This window comes from Carlito syrichta, unplaced genomic scaffold, assembly GCF_000164805.1.
Source record: "Carlito syrichta isolate Samal-C Ts95f unplaced genomic scaffold, Tarsius_syrichta-2.0.1 Scaffold97002, whole genome shotgun sequence".
Classification (NCBI taxonomy): domain Eukaryota; kingdom Metazoa; phylum Chordata; class Mammalia; order Primates; family Tarsiidae; genus Carlito; species Carlito syrichta.
The window spans coordinates 90,516-110,219 of NW_007041098.1; the positions used below are offsets into that span (position 1 = coordinate 90,516).

The 19,704-nt window shown below is 36.0% G+C and overlaps 1 protein-coding gene across 1 annotated transcript in view; it reads right to left on the minus strand.

Moving 5' to 3' along the window:
* Positions 1-19,704, minus strand: part of USP25 (ubiquitin specific peptidase 25) — a 115,086-nt gene that overhangs the window by 75,179 nt on the left and 20,203 nt on the right. The window contains exon 4 of the mRNA XM_021714742.1: positions 8,004-8,127. Within this exon, the coding sequence (XP_021570417.1) occupies positions 8,004-8,127 (124 nt within the window). The remainder of the gene's footprint in view (positions 1-8,003; positions 8,128-19,704) is intronic.

The following is a 19,704-nucleotide window of genomic DNA, read 5'->3' on the forward strand; positions in this document are numbered from 1 at the left end:
CTGTTTTCCCTCACCCCCCACATTTATATTTGAGTTGCCTTAATTTATAATTTACCTTTGTTATGTTCCCACTTATTGCAGCTGTTGATGTTTCTGACCATTTTTACTTTAAATTTTCATACTAAAGGACTGAATAATACCCCACTATTACAGCACTGGGATTCTAAATATGGTTATGGATTTACCTATACTGTTGAGTTTTGTATTTTCATGTGTTTTCACAATATTATCTTCCTTTAATTTCTTATCATAACTCTCCTTTAAGCATTTTTTGAATGATCAGTCTCATGATAATGAATTTTATCCATTTTTGCTTCTCTGGGAAGGTCTTCAGGGTATTTTTCCTTCATCTCTGAAGGATAACTTTACCAGTAATAGCACTCTTGACTAATGGGTTTTGGTTTTTTTCTTTCAGCACTCTGAACATGTCATTCCATTCTCTCCTGTTCTGCAACATTTCTGCTAAAAAATCTGCTGATAGCCTAATGGAGACTCTCTTTCATGGGATTTAAGAGATCTTAAAAGTTTTTATCTTAAACTTTTAGACTTTTTTTGATATTTGATAATTTCATTATAGTGTGTCATGGAGAGAGTTTTTTGGGGGTTACATCATATTGGGGCTCTTCGAGTTTCCTGGATCTGGGTGTCCATATCTCCCCTAAGACTTAAGAAGTTATAAGCTATTATTTGGTTAAATAGACTCTCTGTGCCTTTTTCCACTTCTTTTTCTGGTACTCTTCTAATGTGAATGTATGTTTGCTTAATAGTGTCCCATAAGTCCTGTAGGTTTTCTTCATTCTTTATTAATCTTTATCTATTTTTCTTCCTCTGAGTCATTTCAAAAGACCTGTCTTCAAATTCAGGAATTCTTCTGCTTGATTTAGTCTGTTACTGAAGCTCTCGATTGTATTTTTAAAATTTTTTCCTTTAATTCTTCAACTCCAAGATTTCTTCTTGGTTCTTTTTTATGATCTCTCTTTGTTTAAATTCTCATTCAAACCATAAATGGTTTTCCTAATTTCATTAAATTATTTTTCTATATTTTCCTGTAAGTTGTTGAGCTTCCTTAAGATCATTATTTTGAATCATTTTTCAGGCATTTCATAAATATCCTTTTCTTTGGAATCTGTTGCTAAAGATATACTATGTTTCTCTGGAACTGTCAAGTTAACTTGTATTTCTCAGGAGGTGTCAGGTTAACTTGCTTTTTCATGTTTCTTCTGTCCCTATGTTGGTATCTGTGCATCTAGTAAAAAAATGCTTTTCCAATTTTATGGGGTAGCTTTCACAGGAAGAGACTATAGATGGGTCCTACAGTCCGAGAATGTTGGTTGGAAATGATGTACTGGCTTTGGTTATGAGTGGACTCAGTAGTGTGTTCTCCATACAGATTCTTCTGCTGTAATCCTCACCTGCAGTGTCTGTGAATATCTCGATGGCTGAGGCTGCAAAGGCCTGTGAATAGGTTGGTATAGTTTTGCTGGGGTGTGGAGGGTACCAGCTTTGTTGTTGGCTGGGTATGTGCTCATGCCACAGACCAGCAGGTTGTATAATGAACTTCCCCAGATTGAGGGGCACCATCAGGCAGGCTTCAGGCCAGGAGCGAATGAATGCAGATCCAGCAGCAGCATGTGACACTCTCTGATGAGGCAGGGCCAACTTGTGGGTCGGGTGCCTCTATGGCAGTGGTTAGGCCAGGGCTGGTAACCGTGGCCCAGTGGCTGTGCAGAACCCACTTCAGGGGTACAGGGAAGCTGAGCCGAATGTCAAGCAAGGGGAGGATGTGTGTAAACCCACTGGCTGCACACTGCTCTCTTGGGGGGATGGAGGCATCTCTGGACCAGCTGTTGGACCACGGGCACGTATACACTGGCCAATAACCAACCTGGAGTAGGACCACCTGTTTCCCTGGGTAATAAGGTGACTCATGGGTTCAGGAGTCAAGGTCCCAGTTGTTCTTTTAGGCTTAGGCTCCAGGCAGCCAAGTTGCTACAGGTGCTGCAGGCACTTTTGTGAATGTAGTACAATGAAGGTAATGCCTCAGAAATACCGGGATTTGGTGGCTATTGGCTCTCAGGACAGAATGCACTCCAGATCTGCATTTGCTTTCATAATGGTGCTATGCCATATCCACTTAGATACCAGAGTTGGGGGATGGGGGGCGGCAAGTAAGGATTCATGTTCTGGAGAAATACAACCGCATGGATTCCCAGCAACTGTTCACACTGGACTTGGAACTTGTGAGGACTGGGGGATTCTCCAGAGCAATGATTGTTGTCATCTGTGGTGGTGTTGGAAACTGATGAGGGTCTCCAGCTTACCTTGTTCCCATAAGAAAACATCTCCCCAGCTCCAATTCAATTCTAGCAGGTAAGACAGCGTGGCAGAAGCACAATGCCTTGCTCCTCTCTGTGGAGCTATCCTAGGCTTCTGTGCTCTACAGGGTTTCTACTTGTTCCCTGGGGCTCTCCAGTAAACTTCCTCAGTCACTCCTGACAAAACATAGTCGTTTCTTTGTTGTTTTGGTTCCTTTTAGTGGGGAATCGGGGGGATCAAGAGCCAGGCAACTCTAGTTGACCATTTTGCTGACATTACCTCCCGTCAGTCTTTCTTATTTTAGTCATGTGATAAACAGCTAGTGGCATCTGTTCTCTAATTGGAGAACTAGAATCAAGCTTTTGATGAGCTTGCCCCACCCAGATCGCCACTATTATTATCATACTCTATCATGGTACCCAAAATGAACATTCATCTTTGATCATATATTAAAGTACAAATGAAGGGATTCTGTTTCTGATTCAGAGACTACCACTGTATGTCAGACAAGAGACTCCCATCAAAAGTTTACCCGTGTATCTTATAGTGAGGAAGACCATAGCACACAGGGTACAGCTCCTGCCCACTTCTGAAAAACTAAAATCAAATTTTGCCCCCTCCTCTCAGGGCTATTGTTGGTGCCTGACACTGTTGCTGACATTTTTTTCATGTTACACTGTTGCTATTCACCAGTCAACTCCATCCACATCCATGTGGCCCTTGAAACTGTCATATTTTTACTTTTCCAGACACTCTACAATCTGACATAAACATCTTTTATCATAAAAGTCAAACAAAAATGGGCTGATAGGAATTCGGTGGATCTTCCATGCTCCCTACAATCCACAGTTACCTAGCATTATTGAGCATTGAAATCCTTCTTAAAAAATTGTTTTTAAAAATTTCTAACTGCCTCTTTCATTTACTCTTGTTCCATACACCTTCTTAAGGCAGTCCCCCTCATAGCTGCTTTCTGACTATGATCAGGATGAACAAAGTAGGAGTTACACAATCTATTTTTAAAATGCAGAATTCCACCCTAACTATTTCTGAGCATGATACATCTTTCTTTCCCCACTGGCAACTCCAGGCTACCTGGTTGGTAAACCCTACAAGGTGGCTTTCAAACAATCTTAATTCCAATTCACACATCTGAATTCCCTTGTTACACTGAATGATTTTCAGAGTGTAAAGAGAAAGATCCCTTAGTTGAGTACACTGCTCACTTAATTCCTTATAGTGGACCATGTTGGCCAAAGTGGGAGGCACAATGAATTCCTGTAAATTTCATTAAATTTATTTGTTCCTCTTGTATCTGAACCTTCTGACTAAAAGGTCCAGTGCAAGTAGGGGATGACTTGACAGAAAATGAAGTTATAACTACCGGAATGGGACACATTTGATTTTGTAATAGTTGAGGCAGTACAGAATGAACAGCCCTTATCTGAAACGCCTGGGACCAGAAGTGCTTCAGATTTCAGATTTTTTTGGATTTTGGAATCTTTGTATTATTACCAGTTGAGCAGCCCTAATGCAAAAATCTGAAATCCAAAATGCTCCAATGAGCATTTCCTTTGAGCATGACATCAGCAATCAAAATGTTTCAGATTTTGAAGCACTTTGGATTTTGACTTTTCAGATTAGAGATACTCTATCTTTGTACTGCTCTCAGGGTTACGAAGAAGAGAAACACTTCTAATTTATCCTTATTGTGAATACGCTGTCCTTTGACGTACTATTTAATAAGGAAAATGATGTTCCTTTAAGGCTCTCCACCTTATACTGACAATGGCCTTTGACTTCTTTTCTTCCATTCAAACAAAGACAGAAGGCTCCATTTCATTGCTCAAAATGCAGACTGTGGCAAATGCTTGAGATGGGGAAGCTTAAGCACCTATTTCTTTTCTTTCTTTCTTTTTTTTTTTTTGAGTTGGAGTCTCACTCTATTGCCTAGGTTGGAGGACAGTCGCATGCTCATGGCCACCATAGCCTCGGCCTGCTGGGCTCAGGCGATCCTTCCACCTCAGTCATCCAAATCGCTGGAACTACAGGCATGAGCCACCACGCCTGGCTAATTTTTTGATTTATTGTAGACATGAGGTCTTGCCAAGTTGCCCAGGCTGGTCTCGAACCCATGAACACTGGCAATCCTCTCACTTCAGCCTCTCAAACTGCTGGAATTACAGGTATGAGCCACCACATTCAGCCTTGGGCACCTATTTCTTTCAGATGCCTAGAATATATAAGGAAAGTAGTAACATCACAGAAATCCTACCATTAAAACCAAGACCCAGGCTGCTATTTAATCAAAAGCTCACTGAAGTGAAATATCACATTAATTTCCACAAGATTTTTAAAAAACAAAAAGAAGCAACTTACAGAAATTGAAATTAAACTAAAAAAGATAATAGCTAACCAAAATACAAAATCACTAGAGGAAAAAATTCCTTCGTCTACCATTTACTGAGATAGTTGGAGTTGTGCTTCTTAATGATTTGAGCTAGGACTTAGTCCTACCTTCTACTGAACTACTTCAAAGTTATTTCCATGAGGTGCCATTTTCTGAGATCAGACAAGATCAGGCACACACAGGGTGGCATAGCCATTTTCAAAGAAAAGTACCAAAGACAGGCAAAAAAGCAGTCACAATGTAGTTTATTACCAAATTTCAACCATCCATACTATTGCTGTTCTAGCAACAATAACAAAATAATTATAATAAAAACATCTAATTCTGACAGTAAAAAGTAATTATATTATGAAGCATACTTTTAAAATGTTCTACTTAAGAAATGTTACCAAAAAATTTACAGATGCCTAAACACAATTAGGATTGTAAGATGAAAAAAAATAGGCTTCATCTCATCTAATTATACATAATAATGTAGTATTCTAAGTGTGTGACATCATATTAAAGTATGTCTACTGAAATATAGTCATAGACAAATGATTCTGAGATTTGGAAAGGTTTCCCATATTAACTTAGGTAATGAAAAAAAGTTATATTTACTTTCAAGTATGATATATAAATTTCTTCCTTTAAAATGTACCATTTAAAATGCACTGTGTCTCACAACTGTAATCCCAGCACTTTGGGTGCCCTAGACAGGAGCATCATTTGAGCCCAGTAGTTCGAGACCAACCTAGGTAACATAGTAATACCTCATGTCTACAAAAAGTAAAATAAAATAAGCACATGTCTTAGTCCCAGAGACTTGGGAGGCTGAGATGGAAGAATCACTAAGTCCAAGAGGTCCATGGTGCAGTGAGCTGTGATCATGCTACTGCACTCCAGCCTGGGCACAGTGAAACTCCAACTCAAAAATAAATAAAATAAAATAAAATAACAAAATGAATAATTTACTCTTTTGAATTTAGAGTCCTACATCTTAATAAAACTCATATAAACAAATATCTGCCAAATGTTTAGCTAGAACTCTCACATGCTTTTTCTGATACATGGTTTACATATGTGTTTACTAATGGCCTATTTTGCATTTAACATTCTTTGGTTAATTGCATTTTCTCTTTTTTAGTCAGGATCTCACTCTTCCATCCAGGATGAAGTGCAGGATCACAATGATCATGGTTCACAGCAGCCTTCACTTCCTAGGCTCTGGCAAACCTTCCACCTCAGTGTCCCAAGTAGCTGAGACTACTGGCACGTGCCATCATGCCTGGCTAATTTTTTTGAATTTTTGTAGAGACAAGGTCTCACTATGTTGTCCAGGCTAATCTCAAACTCCTGGGCTCAAGCAATTCACCTACCTCAGCCTCTCAAGTGCTGGGATTATAGGCATGAGCTACCACACTCAGTCAGCAAATTATAAAATCTACACATACCAAGAAAAAAAAACTATATTTTGCAATGGCAAATTAATGTGACTCTTTTACATAAAGAGTATAATTTTATGGCATGTTACATAATGCCAAATACTGTAATGTTACCTATACTAAAAATATCTATTAAATATTTACTATTTTAGGAGTATACTAAAATTTAAAAGACCAAGAATAAAAAGAGCATTACCTTGAAAAGATTTTTTTTTTCAAATTTGAGTAAACTTAGTATCCAAAACAATATATAACATATACATTAAATATTAAGTTAGGAATAGCCTCAATCCCTTTACCTTTAAATTACTTTCATTTTTATTATATAGTTAGTATGTTGTTTTAATTAGAAAACACAAAATACAGAACTACTAATACTAATTGAGTATATGAACTTCCAGATGTTTTTGTATTTGTATGCTAATATAAATTCATATCAACAAAAATATACATATAATTTTTAAATATTTGTTTCAAGTATACATTCTATTTTCTAACCCTTTTTCACATAGTAAATCGCCATGCTTCTCATACATGAAATCCAACTTGTGTTTTCATTTAAAGTATTTCTCATTTAAGTTTAAGTACTATCAAGTTTTACAATTTTTCAAGACAATTTTATATTTCAATTTCTTAAAAATAAAAAGACAAAATCTAATTTCTTAAATACTTCACACAATAAGCCTCTTTGGGTTTTCATTTAAAATTCCTGGCATTAAATACAAGTAACAAATAATGAGGGGAATAATGAATTTTAATTAAGTCTTTACATCCTAAAATAAAGAGAATGTCTTAAAGTAGTTTCCAAAGTAACATTTAAAGATACTAAAACCTATTACTAAGAAAAAACAATCATGTGCCTTTGCTAAACATAGCATTTTGGGACTTCTCCTACCCTATAGTAATCTCAGATCATTTAGAAAGAAATAGCCTATTGATTTTGTGCCAAGGAAAATTATCTGAGGAAGCTGGTACATGCTGCTACCAAAGAACTGTGTTACAGTGAAAAGAACACCGAAGTCATAAGACCCATCTGAGCTGTGTACCATTGAAAAATTGTTTAACCTCTTGAAACTTAAATTTCTTCTTTAGTAAGATAGAGTTATCACTGCCTCCAAATAGCTGTTTATAGGATTATAGTAAGTTATAAAGTTTTCATAAAGCCAACATTGTTTAGTAAAAAAAACAAATTTATTTATTCTTTAGGTAGACCCAATTGTTTCAAACTAAAAAGTTTCTATTACTAAATTTAAAAATGCATTCTCTCACATATCTTGGAAAATATTTCTTTAAAATATATACGTAACATACTATCATACTAGAGATCAGAGATTGGCAAACTACCACCCATGAAACAAGTCCAGCTGGCAGCCTGTCTTTGTAAATCAAGATTTACTAGCACACAGCCATACTCATTTTGTTATATATTAGCTTCGGCTGCTTTTGCACCAGAATTGCGTAGCTGCAACAGAAACCATAGAGCCAACAAAGCCAAAAATGTTTACTATTAGCCCTGTACAGAAAAAGCATGCTGACCCCTGCTATAAATTATTGTAAGCTGAATTGGACAGTGCATCCAAAAGGGATTAGGAAGAGAAAACAAAATAAAATAAATATTAAAATATGCCCCTCAACTTAATGGCCCTTAATACCATTCCAAAATCTTAAAACTCAACTGCAATTGAAACTAAATATAAAAGTTTTAGTTACACAAAATTTTAAAACAATACTGAAGCATATTAATCATGTATTTGAAATAACAAAAGTATATCTTATTACCTCTTAAAATTAATTCAAGCCAATTATTATTATAAATAGTGATTATATCTGCTTTATATAAATTGTGTTTTTACCTGCTAATGGCTTGTTCCTCATCAGTTATCCCAGTCTCCCGGAATGCCCTGTTTGATTCCGCCAAACTCAAGGCAATTGCTCTCTGAAGATCATCTTTATCATCTCCTGTGAGATCAATGACATCTGAAAAGCAAAACTATCTTTCTCAAAATTAAAAGTCAAACAAAATGAAAGGTAATTCTTATCAAGGAGATCTTATACCCAATATACCCTTTCAAACCAAAGTCAACACCAATTTAATTTTGTATTTCTCTTATAAGAGTCTATCTAAAAGAATGCCAACACATTTTAATTGGTTATACTTGGTAACCCAATGTTCTCTACAAAATATACCTAGAGCAATAAGAGCAGAAATACTTTTCATTGCAGAAAAATCTCAGTAGTTACTATGAAGTCTCTTATTAACAACAAATAAGCAGAAAGACTTCTGAGAACAGTTTCTTTATCAACAAAAACTGAAATCAACACAATTAAACATTTACATTTTGTATTCTGAAGCTAACACAATTACACACACATCACATTTTGTCCATACTACCATCTAGACATTAACTATCAAATTATAAGAATTAGTAACCAAGTCCTCAAAAATGTATGTTTCAGAAAGTGACCACAGATATATGTTTATATGTGCATATTTTAGAGTCTGAAAGAATGTGCCAAACTGTTCACAGTGGTCAATTATGAGGAAAGGGTAATAGGTAGAAGAAGTTTAAGGATCTTTTACTTGTCATTTTAAACACATTTGTACCATCTGAATTATTCAATAAACAGTTGTTTTAATTTAAAATTATTCACATTTCAAAAAAACAAAGAAATATACAAATGAATGAAACAACCTTCTAACAAAAAAACGGCATTGATGCTACAAGTATTAATTCTTTTTCCAAAGAATAAGGTTTACAACTAATGCCATCTTCAGTAAAACCACTTTTAATCCAATTCCCAATATACACCGGTCAATTTCCTTAACCTAGAAGATGCCAAAGATAAACACTCCCATTATCATTTAAAGAATAATAGAAACTATAGTATACTGTTAAATAGGGAAAGTAGAAACAGGTTACAAAACAACATGATAAGAAAGAGAAAGAAATATACCTGTTATATCTTGTCTTTGCATGATTGGGATTATGGGTATTTGCATTTTAGACATGTTGAAATTTTATTTTTTTCTTTGTAATCATAGAATTTTATATAAGCGATACAAACAAAAGGAGTAGAGGATAGGCAGGAGAATGGGAGGGGAATAAGATTCCTTCATTTTATCGCCTGGTTATGAAACTTTATATATTAATAGAAGATATTAGAAAAGACTGTTCCATACTTAAGAAAAAATTAATGTACACTGATGATTTCAAAAGTCTACCTCTCTTGTCATCCACACTTTTTTCCTCCAAATAGTAGATTACAAGAAATTTAATGTACTAAAAAGAATAACTGCCCATAGAAAGTGGTGGTGTTTATTTTTTATGTCCTCAGAGTACAATAAAACCTCACAAAAGTGCAATAAGCAGGATCCCTAAAATGTCAATGAAGTAAAATGTGGAAGACAGTAATAGAGCAAAGTAAGTGAAATGCTGGAGTACCTTAGCAGGCCAAAGATTTCACAAGTCTGGTTACAATACCCAAGTCTACCCACACCACAGCTGAGGACAGGTTGTCACCTGGAATTGGATAGTACAGCCCAAATATTAATGAAGAAGCAGCTAGGCTTAGAGAGGATCACATGCCTCATAAAAATGAGAGCTATGTTGGTCATTAAAATGGCTGGAACCTAGGTAAATAAAGAAAGGGTAATGAAAGTAGAAAAACAATCTGAAAATCAGAAAGCAGAAAAATAAGTTTTAGGGATATGATCAATTAGCCCTCAGACTCCAATCTCTCATCCTCTCATCCTCCTACTGTGTTTTCTTCAACTACAGAAACTTAAAAATTCTTTAAAACAGAAAAGCGACCTTCCTTACTCACCTGTATTTAGGGGTTTAAATAAAAACTAGGGTTACATCAACTGAGTGCACTAACATGAGACTTGGAAGGCAGGGTGAGAGGAAAGCCATTATCCTACTGCCTTGGGCTATTTTCTCTAGCATAACTGAACAGATGTAAGCTGTTCCACAACAGCATTCCAGGATCCAATTTCCAGCATCAGAGATATCAAGAGATGGAACAGAAGTGGCAACTAGACTCTGCATTTCAAAAAAACAGGCATAGCTCAGTGGCAGTTACCTAATCCTAACTTCCCGTTCTCTAGACCACAGCTACAGAGGTATACCCTTGAACTCAGCAGTCCTAAAGTTTTTCTAATTGTAGCAGAAGAAGTAGCTTCGCTGGCTGGTCCATCCTGCAGTGATCTAGGAGTCATGTCAGAAGTCAGAGCTAGAGATAGTTCATCCAGTCCTTCCAGTGATTTTTTTTTTTTTTTTTTTTTTTTTTTAGAGAACCTAATCTCCTATATTAAACTCCTGCTTTGAAAACATGTCGAACTTTTGCTGTTTCATGACTGACAAGAAAACCAAATGGGTCAGGGCAAAAACTCATTCAGAAGTAACAATTTACAGCTTTTTATAATTTATCAATTGTAATTCAAACAACAGAAGAGCAAAAAAAAGTCAAGATGGTTTTTTCATCCTATTTCATAAGTGAAATAATTGAGAAATGAAGTGCAACATTGTACGAATAGAGAATGGTACAAAGACCTCAAATTTGTCTTCTAACTCTTAAATCCAGCAGTCTTTCTACCTTAACTAGCAGCCAAGTATTGTCCATTGAACCTTGGCTTTCCCATGACTCCTTTCAAAAGGGGGGAAGGATTCCTTATGTAAAAAACATACTTATAATAATACTCAAATGTTCTTTACCTGTCCTATTGTGGTCACATTTGCACTGATGGTGCAAAACAAGAATGGGTAAAACTTCTGCATCTTAGCATCAAGTTGTACAACTCACTGTATTACTCACAAATATGCACACTCACTGTTTTTCTTTGTGAGTTGGAGTCTCGCTCTGTCGCCCCGACTGGAGTGCAGTGGCCGCTCCCGGCCACCGCAGCCTCGACCTGCTGGGCTCCGGTGATCCTTCCGCCTCAGCCTTCCAAGTAGCTGGAACTACAGGCGCGCGCTACCACGCCCGGCTAATTTTTTTGATTTATTGTAGAGATGAAGTCTCATCTGCCCAGGCGGGTCTCAAACCCGCAGGCTCAGGCAATCCACTCACCTCAACCTCCCAAATTGCTGGATTACAGGCTGAGCCACCGAGCCTGGCTCATACTCACTGTTTAAAAAAAAAAAGTCAAGCCAGTTTTTCTTAATGAAAAGAAAAAAATCAATTGTACTAAATCTCAAACTTTGGTCTATGTGTTTTTTAAAATTTCATATGACAAAATAGGAAGTACAGATTCTGCTATATATTCAAAGTATGCTATTGCTAAAGAAAAAAATATTAACTAGTACAATATGAGTTATAAGCTGTATTAATTTTTTTAATGGAATATCATTTTTTACTTAAAAGAACTAGCAAACTACAAACCAAGATTATTCAGACTTCAGTATTTGGCATATTTTTTTCAGAAATAAGCAAACTGGCTGGCCACAGTAGCTCATGCCTCTAATCCCAGCACTTTGGAAAGCCAAGGTGGGAGAATTGCTTGAGCCCAGGGACTCAAGCCCAGCCTGGAAAACACAGTGAGACCTCATCTCTACAAAAAAATTAAAAAATCAACCAGGCATGTTGGTATGTTCCTGTAGTCCCAGCTACTCAGGAGGTTGAGGTGGAAGGATCGCCTCCACCCAGGAAGATGAGGCTGCTGTGAGCTGTGATGGCTCCACTACACTCCAGCCTGCATGACAGAGTGAGATCCCTGACAGAAAAAAATAAAGTCTGTTGCTTTAAGGAAAACAAATAAGAGCATTTGTTGGCAATAACTAACACAGAATTTTCAAGCTAAAATCACAAATTTGAAAAACCTGTTTCTAGGTATTCTAAGGCTTTTTTGGTGAAATCAGTGGTGATATTAGTAATTTAATATTAATATTAAATTTAATATTAATAAATTAAACTTTTTATTATATAGTAGAAATTCTCCCAACATTTGAAAGGAAACCTTTTCAAATCTTTTCAAGTGTACAGAAGCATGCATGGTCAAAAGATTCATTCAAAAAGCAAGACAGATTAATGGATTTTAATGCAGCATAGTACAAAAAGGTCACAGATACCATGATGGGATCTTGGACTCCACACTGGAAGTGATCTTTAAGAAACTACCACTGATGTGGTGGGTGCGTTGGCTCATGCCAGTAATCCCAGCACTCTGGGATGCCAAGGGGAGAGGACTGCCTGAGCACAAGGGTTCAACTCTAGTCTGGGAAACTTAGTGAAACTTCATCTCTACAATAAATCAAGAAAAATTAACTGGGCGTGGTGATGCATGCCTGTCATTCCAGCTACTTGGAAGGCTGAGGCGGAAGCACCACCTGAGCCCAGCAGGTCAAGGCTGCAGTGGCCGTAAACGTGTCATAGCACTCCAGGCTGGGCAACAACAGAGTGAGACTCTGACTCAAAAAGCAAGAAACTATCATTTGTAATGTATTGATATAGCCTTATAATATATATCCATTATTATCTAGTCAGTTAAAATACTCCTTCCTTTTTCAGCTTTATATCTGTGGAAAGTGAGACTTTTCTTCACGAACTTCAACCAAAACAAACTTATTCCAACAGCACACAAACCTTCAGAAGATTTGAGACTCTAGCTCTTTTCTAATATGGCAGACATTAGAGATTTGCAAAAATGTAAAACAATATACTCTTCTTAATAATTTTGTTTCAGAAAATATATTTTTCATAAAAATTTTATTTATTAGGAAACATAAGAAACTGATATTTTGATTTGAATTTATAAATATTTGAAGCTTTTCTGTTTTAACTTCTAATAAAGTAAATATTTCATATAGTCAAAAGCTCTTAGAGGTCCTTAATTTTAGTGAGTCTAAAGGGATCCTGAGATAAAAAATAACAAGAATCACTATCTACTACATGTTCTTAGTTTTTTAATAAAACAAATCATAACTGAAGATTATTTTCTTTAAATTGCACAATGTGATTTTTAAAATTTGAACTGGCAAAAGATAAAGATCAGGAGATTGTATGTGAATAACAGATATCTCTTCCTTTACTGAGGGAAAAAAAAAATCAGAAGATATGGCCACATGACTCCTGCATGGCAATAACGTGACAAAGTCAGAGTGTAGCAGTAATAGTAACTTTTTTTTTTTGAAAGCAGGATTTATTGAGCGGACAGAAAAGTTCACAGTGGGAGAGGGCCCAAGGTGGTTGCCCAGTAGCTTTCTTTAAATAGAATATTCACTCTCCACTTTGCCCTCACCCACAACACTTCCTACTATCTTACACTTGGCCAGTCACACACATTCGTAGTATCTGTCCTGCCCTTGCATCATGGCAAACAAAAAATCGTGTTACAAAAGCATATAAACAGTAATCTACATTTTTAAGGCTAACCAAATTAAAACACTTTTTTAAATAAAGTCAGAAATACATACCACGATATGATATTCAGAGGTTCACAAATGCCTATTTAGCCCATAATCTAGCATAATCTAGGTGAACTATATACTTTTTGAATTCAGGGAAAAAAAAAAGGTCCTTCCATTGTTTTCCTTATCTACATAAGGCTAAACCTAGGGGGACTACTTCGTTTATTTTTAGTAGTCCAAGTTCATATCTACCATCAGCAAAGATATCTAGGCTGGGGAGTACCATGAACAGTCGAACTCTGGGGAGTTAAGAGTTAATGGTGGCTCAAGCCTGTAATCCCAGCACTTTGGGAGGCACAGGCGAGAGGACTGCCTGAGCCCAGGGATTCAAGACCAGCAACTTGGGCAATCTGGTGAGACCTTGTCTCTACAATAAAACAAAAAACTAGCCAGGTGTGGTGGTGTGCACCTGTAGTTCCAGGTACTGGAAGGCTGAGGTGGGAGGATCACATGAGCCCAGCAGGTTGAGGCTGTGGTGGTCATGGGTGTGCCACTGCACTCCAGCCTGGGCAACAAAGTGAGACTATGACTTAAAAAAAAAAAAAGAGTTAAAGTGTTGAACAAGTTTGAGAAGTATTGCCCTAAGAATTTGTAGCAGGGCAGGATCAACTGGAGGAAAACGTCTGCATACAAGAACTGAGAGAACTTCAAATTAAATGAATGTTTTGGGAGATTAAGAAAGTCATTTTTTTTTTAAACCTGGGCCCCAGAAGAGTGGAGATATTGTTGAGAGAGAAAGGCAAATATGAATAACAGAACATACACCAGGAGATCAGAAACTAGAAAACTGCCACTCCTATACCCTCACTCACTCAGCCTCCACCAGGCTGTGACCTCACTGCACATCTCAGGAGCCAACATGAAGCTCAGGTCCTGAACTAGGATGCCTGGCTTTCACAGAGCCACCAAGTTCACTCCCACACTTTACTCAGTATTTGCACAAATGTGACCTCATCCCAAAGTCAGTCCCTGACACACCACCTAAAACAACACATCCTGAGCCTGGCTGACGAGCGCACCCAGCCCTTTCTGTCTTTGCCCAGCCTGCCAGTCTTCATGAACTCACTACCTCATGATATTGTTTACTTACTGTGCACTGTCTGTCTTCTCTCTATGTAAACTGAGTTTCTGTATGGTTTTCTAATGGCCTATAAAAGTACCTAATACATATTAGACAATCGATAAATATTGGATAAATATTTGTTATGCACTATCCAATATGGTAGCCCTGCATTATTGCAACAGCCTCCTAACTGTCCCCAGTCTCAACCTCCTGGGGAGGTTGAGGAAGACACCATCCTCTTTCCCACCAGAGTAATCTTTCCAAAATTCAAATCTGATCAAGTCACTCCCCTGCTTACAACCCTTCAATGGCTCGCCTTCACCTAAGAAAGTATCCAATCATGACTCACAAGGCCCCCTCATGATTCATTCCCTACCATCCCATCCCCAGCTTGCCTTCAAGCATGGTAGGTTCCAGTGATACCAGGATACTTGAAATCCATTTAACAAGAATATTTTGGGCTCCTATTATAAGAGAAATACTGTGCAAACGTGGGAAACACAATGGCAAGCAGTCCCTATCTTATGGAACTTACATTCTAGTAGGGGAGACAGACAATGCATAAATAAACAATAGTTGGTGATGAACGGTAGATGTATTCACCTGTAATCCCCTGAGTTTGTTATGCTCTGAATCATCTGTGTCTTTTGCGCACCCAGTTGCTTTCCCCTAGAATTCCACAATCAGCTCCCAACCCAACTACTGCCTCCTTGGAAAAAGCTTCCCTACCTCCCTCTTGATTTTTCATCATTATGTCACCAACATCTTGTACCTTGCCTAAACCAAAGTAGTCATGTCATAAATGCTTACTGAAAGAATAAAATGAACGAATGGATTGATAGAAGAATTTCTACTTTTCTTAAACTGGTTTTCTCAGGCTTCTGAGTCATGTATGTTATGAGTAGAGGTTATATTTGAGCATTATTCTATATCTTGAAGCAGATGGGCTTATGAAGTATACTTTGTTAAACAAAGTCATTAAAAATGGATATTTGCTTAAGGCAAAAAAATTAAAAATTAAAAAATAAAATGTACTTGGCACAACTGAGAAACTAAACTTCAGTATTTAATTTTAATGACCACATGTGATTAATTACAACAATATTGAACAGCACAGTCCTAAATAGTCTAGTTCTGTTTTTAATAACAGATGCTAGAATTACAATGGCAGCCTTGTAAGCAAAGCAGTAAAGGAGCCATTACAGAGTTTTGTCATTAATTCTACTAATTCAACTTGAATTATGAAAAAAATTAAAATTAATATTCCATACTAGCTAGCAAAAAGTACAAATACCCATGATTATCATTCTGACCAAAAACTAAAGAAAATTCATAAGGTAATACAAGTCATTCTACAGATCATATTCAGTAGAATGCATCTAATCAGTTGGAAACACCTAAATGTACCTAATCGGTTGGAAGTAACTTTCACACCACTTAGCATTTGCAAGCTTAACCTTCACTTTTGGTGAGTCATCAAAATAGCATTATGATTAGAAATGCCTAAAAAGAAATTTAAGTTTTACTGCATTCATTTTTTCTATCTGAAGTTACTTATTTAATAAATTTGGGCAATGGGAAAAGTTTCAGTGTTCAATAAATAAAGTCTTAGCCTGTTTAACAAGTGATTTAGCCTCAGTAAGGATAAGAGCACTAGAATTGGTCCACTTATCACTTGTGTTTTAAATCATTATTAGTCTGGCCAAGCAATATAACAATAACCAAAATTCTAGGATAGAATGAATCTCAAGGTTTTACTCACTTTCTATATAATCTTGCTAAATAATTCAAGTTGGTTGGGGAAAAAAATAAATTGATTATAAATTCTGCAGGGTCTACACTTAACACTTATTCCAATGTGTTATACCAATTTCTATAAAACTTAAGACAACAGGTGGAATTACTTTCTGTGTTACCTACCCAAATCCCTCTTATCTTTTGATCCATATTTTGATAGCTCAATTGTAGCACATCTTGTTCTGGTGGGCATATACTGTTTTTTCCCTGTTTTAAAAAAGTTCAAAAGAATTTTATGGTCACGAAACAAATAATATTAGTAATAGATTTCAAGTTGGGCAAAAATCTTGTATGGTCATGTCTAGGACTGAGTTTGCTATGACTCAAAAACATAGCAGAATCTCTCCTCTGACTATTAAGTACAACTATAATACTCAACACCTTGTCTTGTGTCCTACTACCATTTTCATTAGTATTTTTGACTATAAAACTCCAAAGGAATTTTATTCCCAATTAATCTGCAAACAAGAGGCATTCATTTAACAATCTACGTTATCTAATCTGGACAGGAGATTCAAGTAATGAAAAACATTACCTAGAATTTTTGCTAATTATACCACAAATGATTTGGGCCTTTTTCCAGAATTCGACAAATTACAATGTGGATTATTACCAAAGTAATATAAAGACATAATAAGGAATTTTAAAAATTCCTTATTATGTAAAGTACAAACTTTCCTTCAAATGTTTTCTTTTTCTATCAAAACTGAAAGAGAAAAATATACCAAATGATATGACCATTCTACTAACTACTGAAAATGTAAATACGCCTTCAGTACTTAATGAAGCTTCACAAATGTAAGTGTTCTTCAAATTAAGTGACATAATTTACTTTAGCCTCTGATATTCATAAATGAAAATTTCCCCACAAGCCTCAAGTATAACCTCCATGTGGTATTAGTTTAAAAACTAAATTTTTCTAGTCACCAAAGAAAAAAATAATAATTTTTTATTCTTTGTAAACAGTTACAGTTTAGCTTATATCAACAAGAAAATATGTGTATTTATTATTAAAGGTATTTATTTCAAAAGATAGATGTTTTATCTGCACCACAATCAACAGATGACACACTTAAAGTTAGCATGACTTTGTTTATGTTATATGGCCTTGGTTGTAAGAGATTTCATACTTTAGAAAGAAAGGAAAAAAGAAAAACAATGACTGAAAATAACAATCTCTGCCATATTTGAAAGAATTAACTGTGGCCAAGTTTCAAAGAACAATGTATTTCACATAAAGTTGAGAAATGCTCCAGAAGAGTTTTTATATCCACAACTATCGTTTGAAAACTTCTTTGCATGTTAATCATTCTATCATTCTACACTCCTACAGCACTTAGTTTTTTTCCAACAGATGCCTGTGTTTGAATATATAGTCACGTGTAATTATTTTCTATCTTTCCTTCTCACATGCTAAGTTTACCATTCCTCCTAATAATTAAAAATATTCAACTTCATTTCTTATGAGCAATAATTCCATAGTAATTTAAAGAGAGTATTTTTTAAATACCTGCTGAATGTATGACCTATCTCCTTACTTTTTCAGTTTTAAACCATGTAACACTGTATTATGACAGCACTAACTTTAACTGCTGAATCAAGACAATTTCCTAATGACAGCTATACTTCTTAGAACTTTTTAAAAATATAGCACAAATACATTCAATGGAAAATATTGTTACTCCATCAGCTATTTTTTCCAGTTTAATACTGTCATAATATAATCAGTACACTAAATTCCTATAACAGTTTGCTTCTCAATAACCTCAGACCAGCTTTATAGACATACTATCTGAATTATCCTGGTTAGAAGAACAGCACATTCTATGGGTAAAGAAATCACAATAAGGCTGGGTGTGGTGGCTCACATCTGCAATCACAGCACTTTGAGAGGTTGGACTACTTGAGTCCTAGAGTTCAAGACCAGCCTAGGCAATATCATAAAATCTCATCTCTCTTAAAAAAAAAAAATTAGCCAGGTATGGCGGTACACGTCCACAGTCCCAGCTACCTGGGCAGCAGAGACAGAAGAATCTACTGAGTACAGGAGTTGAAGGCTGCAGTGAGCTATCATCATGCCACTATACTCCAGCCTGGAAGACAGAATGAGACCGTGACTCATTTACTTAACACTGCTATCAGTTGAGATGAAATCTAAAACTCCATTTCTCTACCTATTGTTTCAAGTAGAAAACAAAACCACTAGCAAGTATTTTTCAAGATACACACATACACACACACACACACACACACACACACACACACACACATACACAAATTTAATTATCAGCAAATGAGACATAAGTCTTCTGAAATTAGATTGCCTTCTTCCTAAGGGTACCTACTCAAATTTCTCTTTTGTTCTCCATAACATTTTCATTATTTCATTATTCCTTATCTAAAATCTTAAACAAATGTTAACATTTAGTTTAAGCAATATTTTCTCATTGTAATCCTAATTTTCCATATATATATATATATGCATATTTGCTATCTCATGTCACAAAGCATACCATCTTTATTAAGAGTTCACAACCATGTTTTTAAAATCTTTTTATCTTTCCAACTAAAAAAAAATGAACTGTGTTTAGTCAATTTCCTGTTTGCTTCACTTAAACTAGGAATCTTTCCACCAAAATCATCTTTTTATTTTTTTCTTTTTACTACCTGTCTAGTTTCTTTTTCCCCATCAAGTCTCAGAAACTTGAAAGATATGAAATGTTATTCTCAAATACTCATTCTTCCTATATTTATATCCACTTCTCTTTTTTTTTCAAATTCGTGCAACAAGCCCATCGACTTCATTCCCTTCCACTGGTTTTGAAAACACTAACTGCACACATTATCAAAAATAACAAACATTTTTTGAGCACCAATGATGTTCAAGCAAATAATTTTAAAATTGCACAATACTCATTAAGACGGAAGCATGTCCTGGATGCTGGAGAAGCACTTGGTCCAAGCTGTAGGCAAGGGAGAATGTGCTCCAAGCAAGCAGCTCCTTAGCTCAACTTCTTAAGACCAGAATACATGAGGCAAGGGAGAAAAAGATCAGAGAGGATTCTAGGCAGAAGAACAGTAAGTGTAAAGACAGGGAAGTTAAACAGCACTATGAGCATGAGAACTTCAAGTCATTATGTGTTATCATAGTTTAAAATGAGAGGAGAGACAGTGGAAAATAAGGCCAGAGTTGTGGATGGGGCCAAGTCACAGTTTATCTTAACTTGGACACAAGCAACTAAGTCTGTCTTACATATACAACACAACTTCTCTCATCACCTATTAACT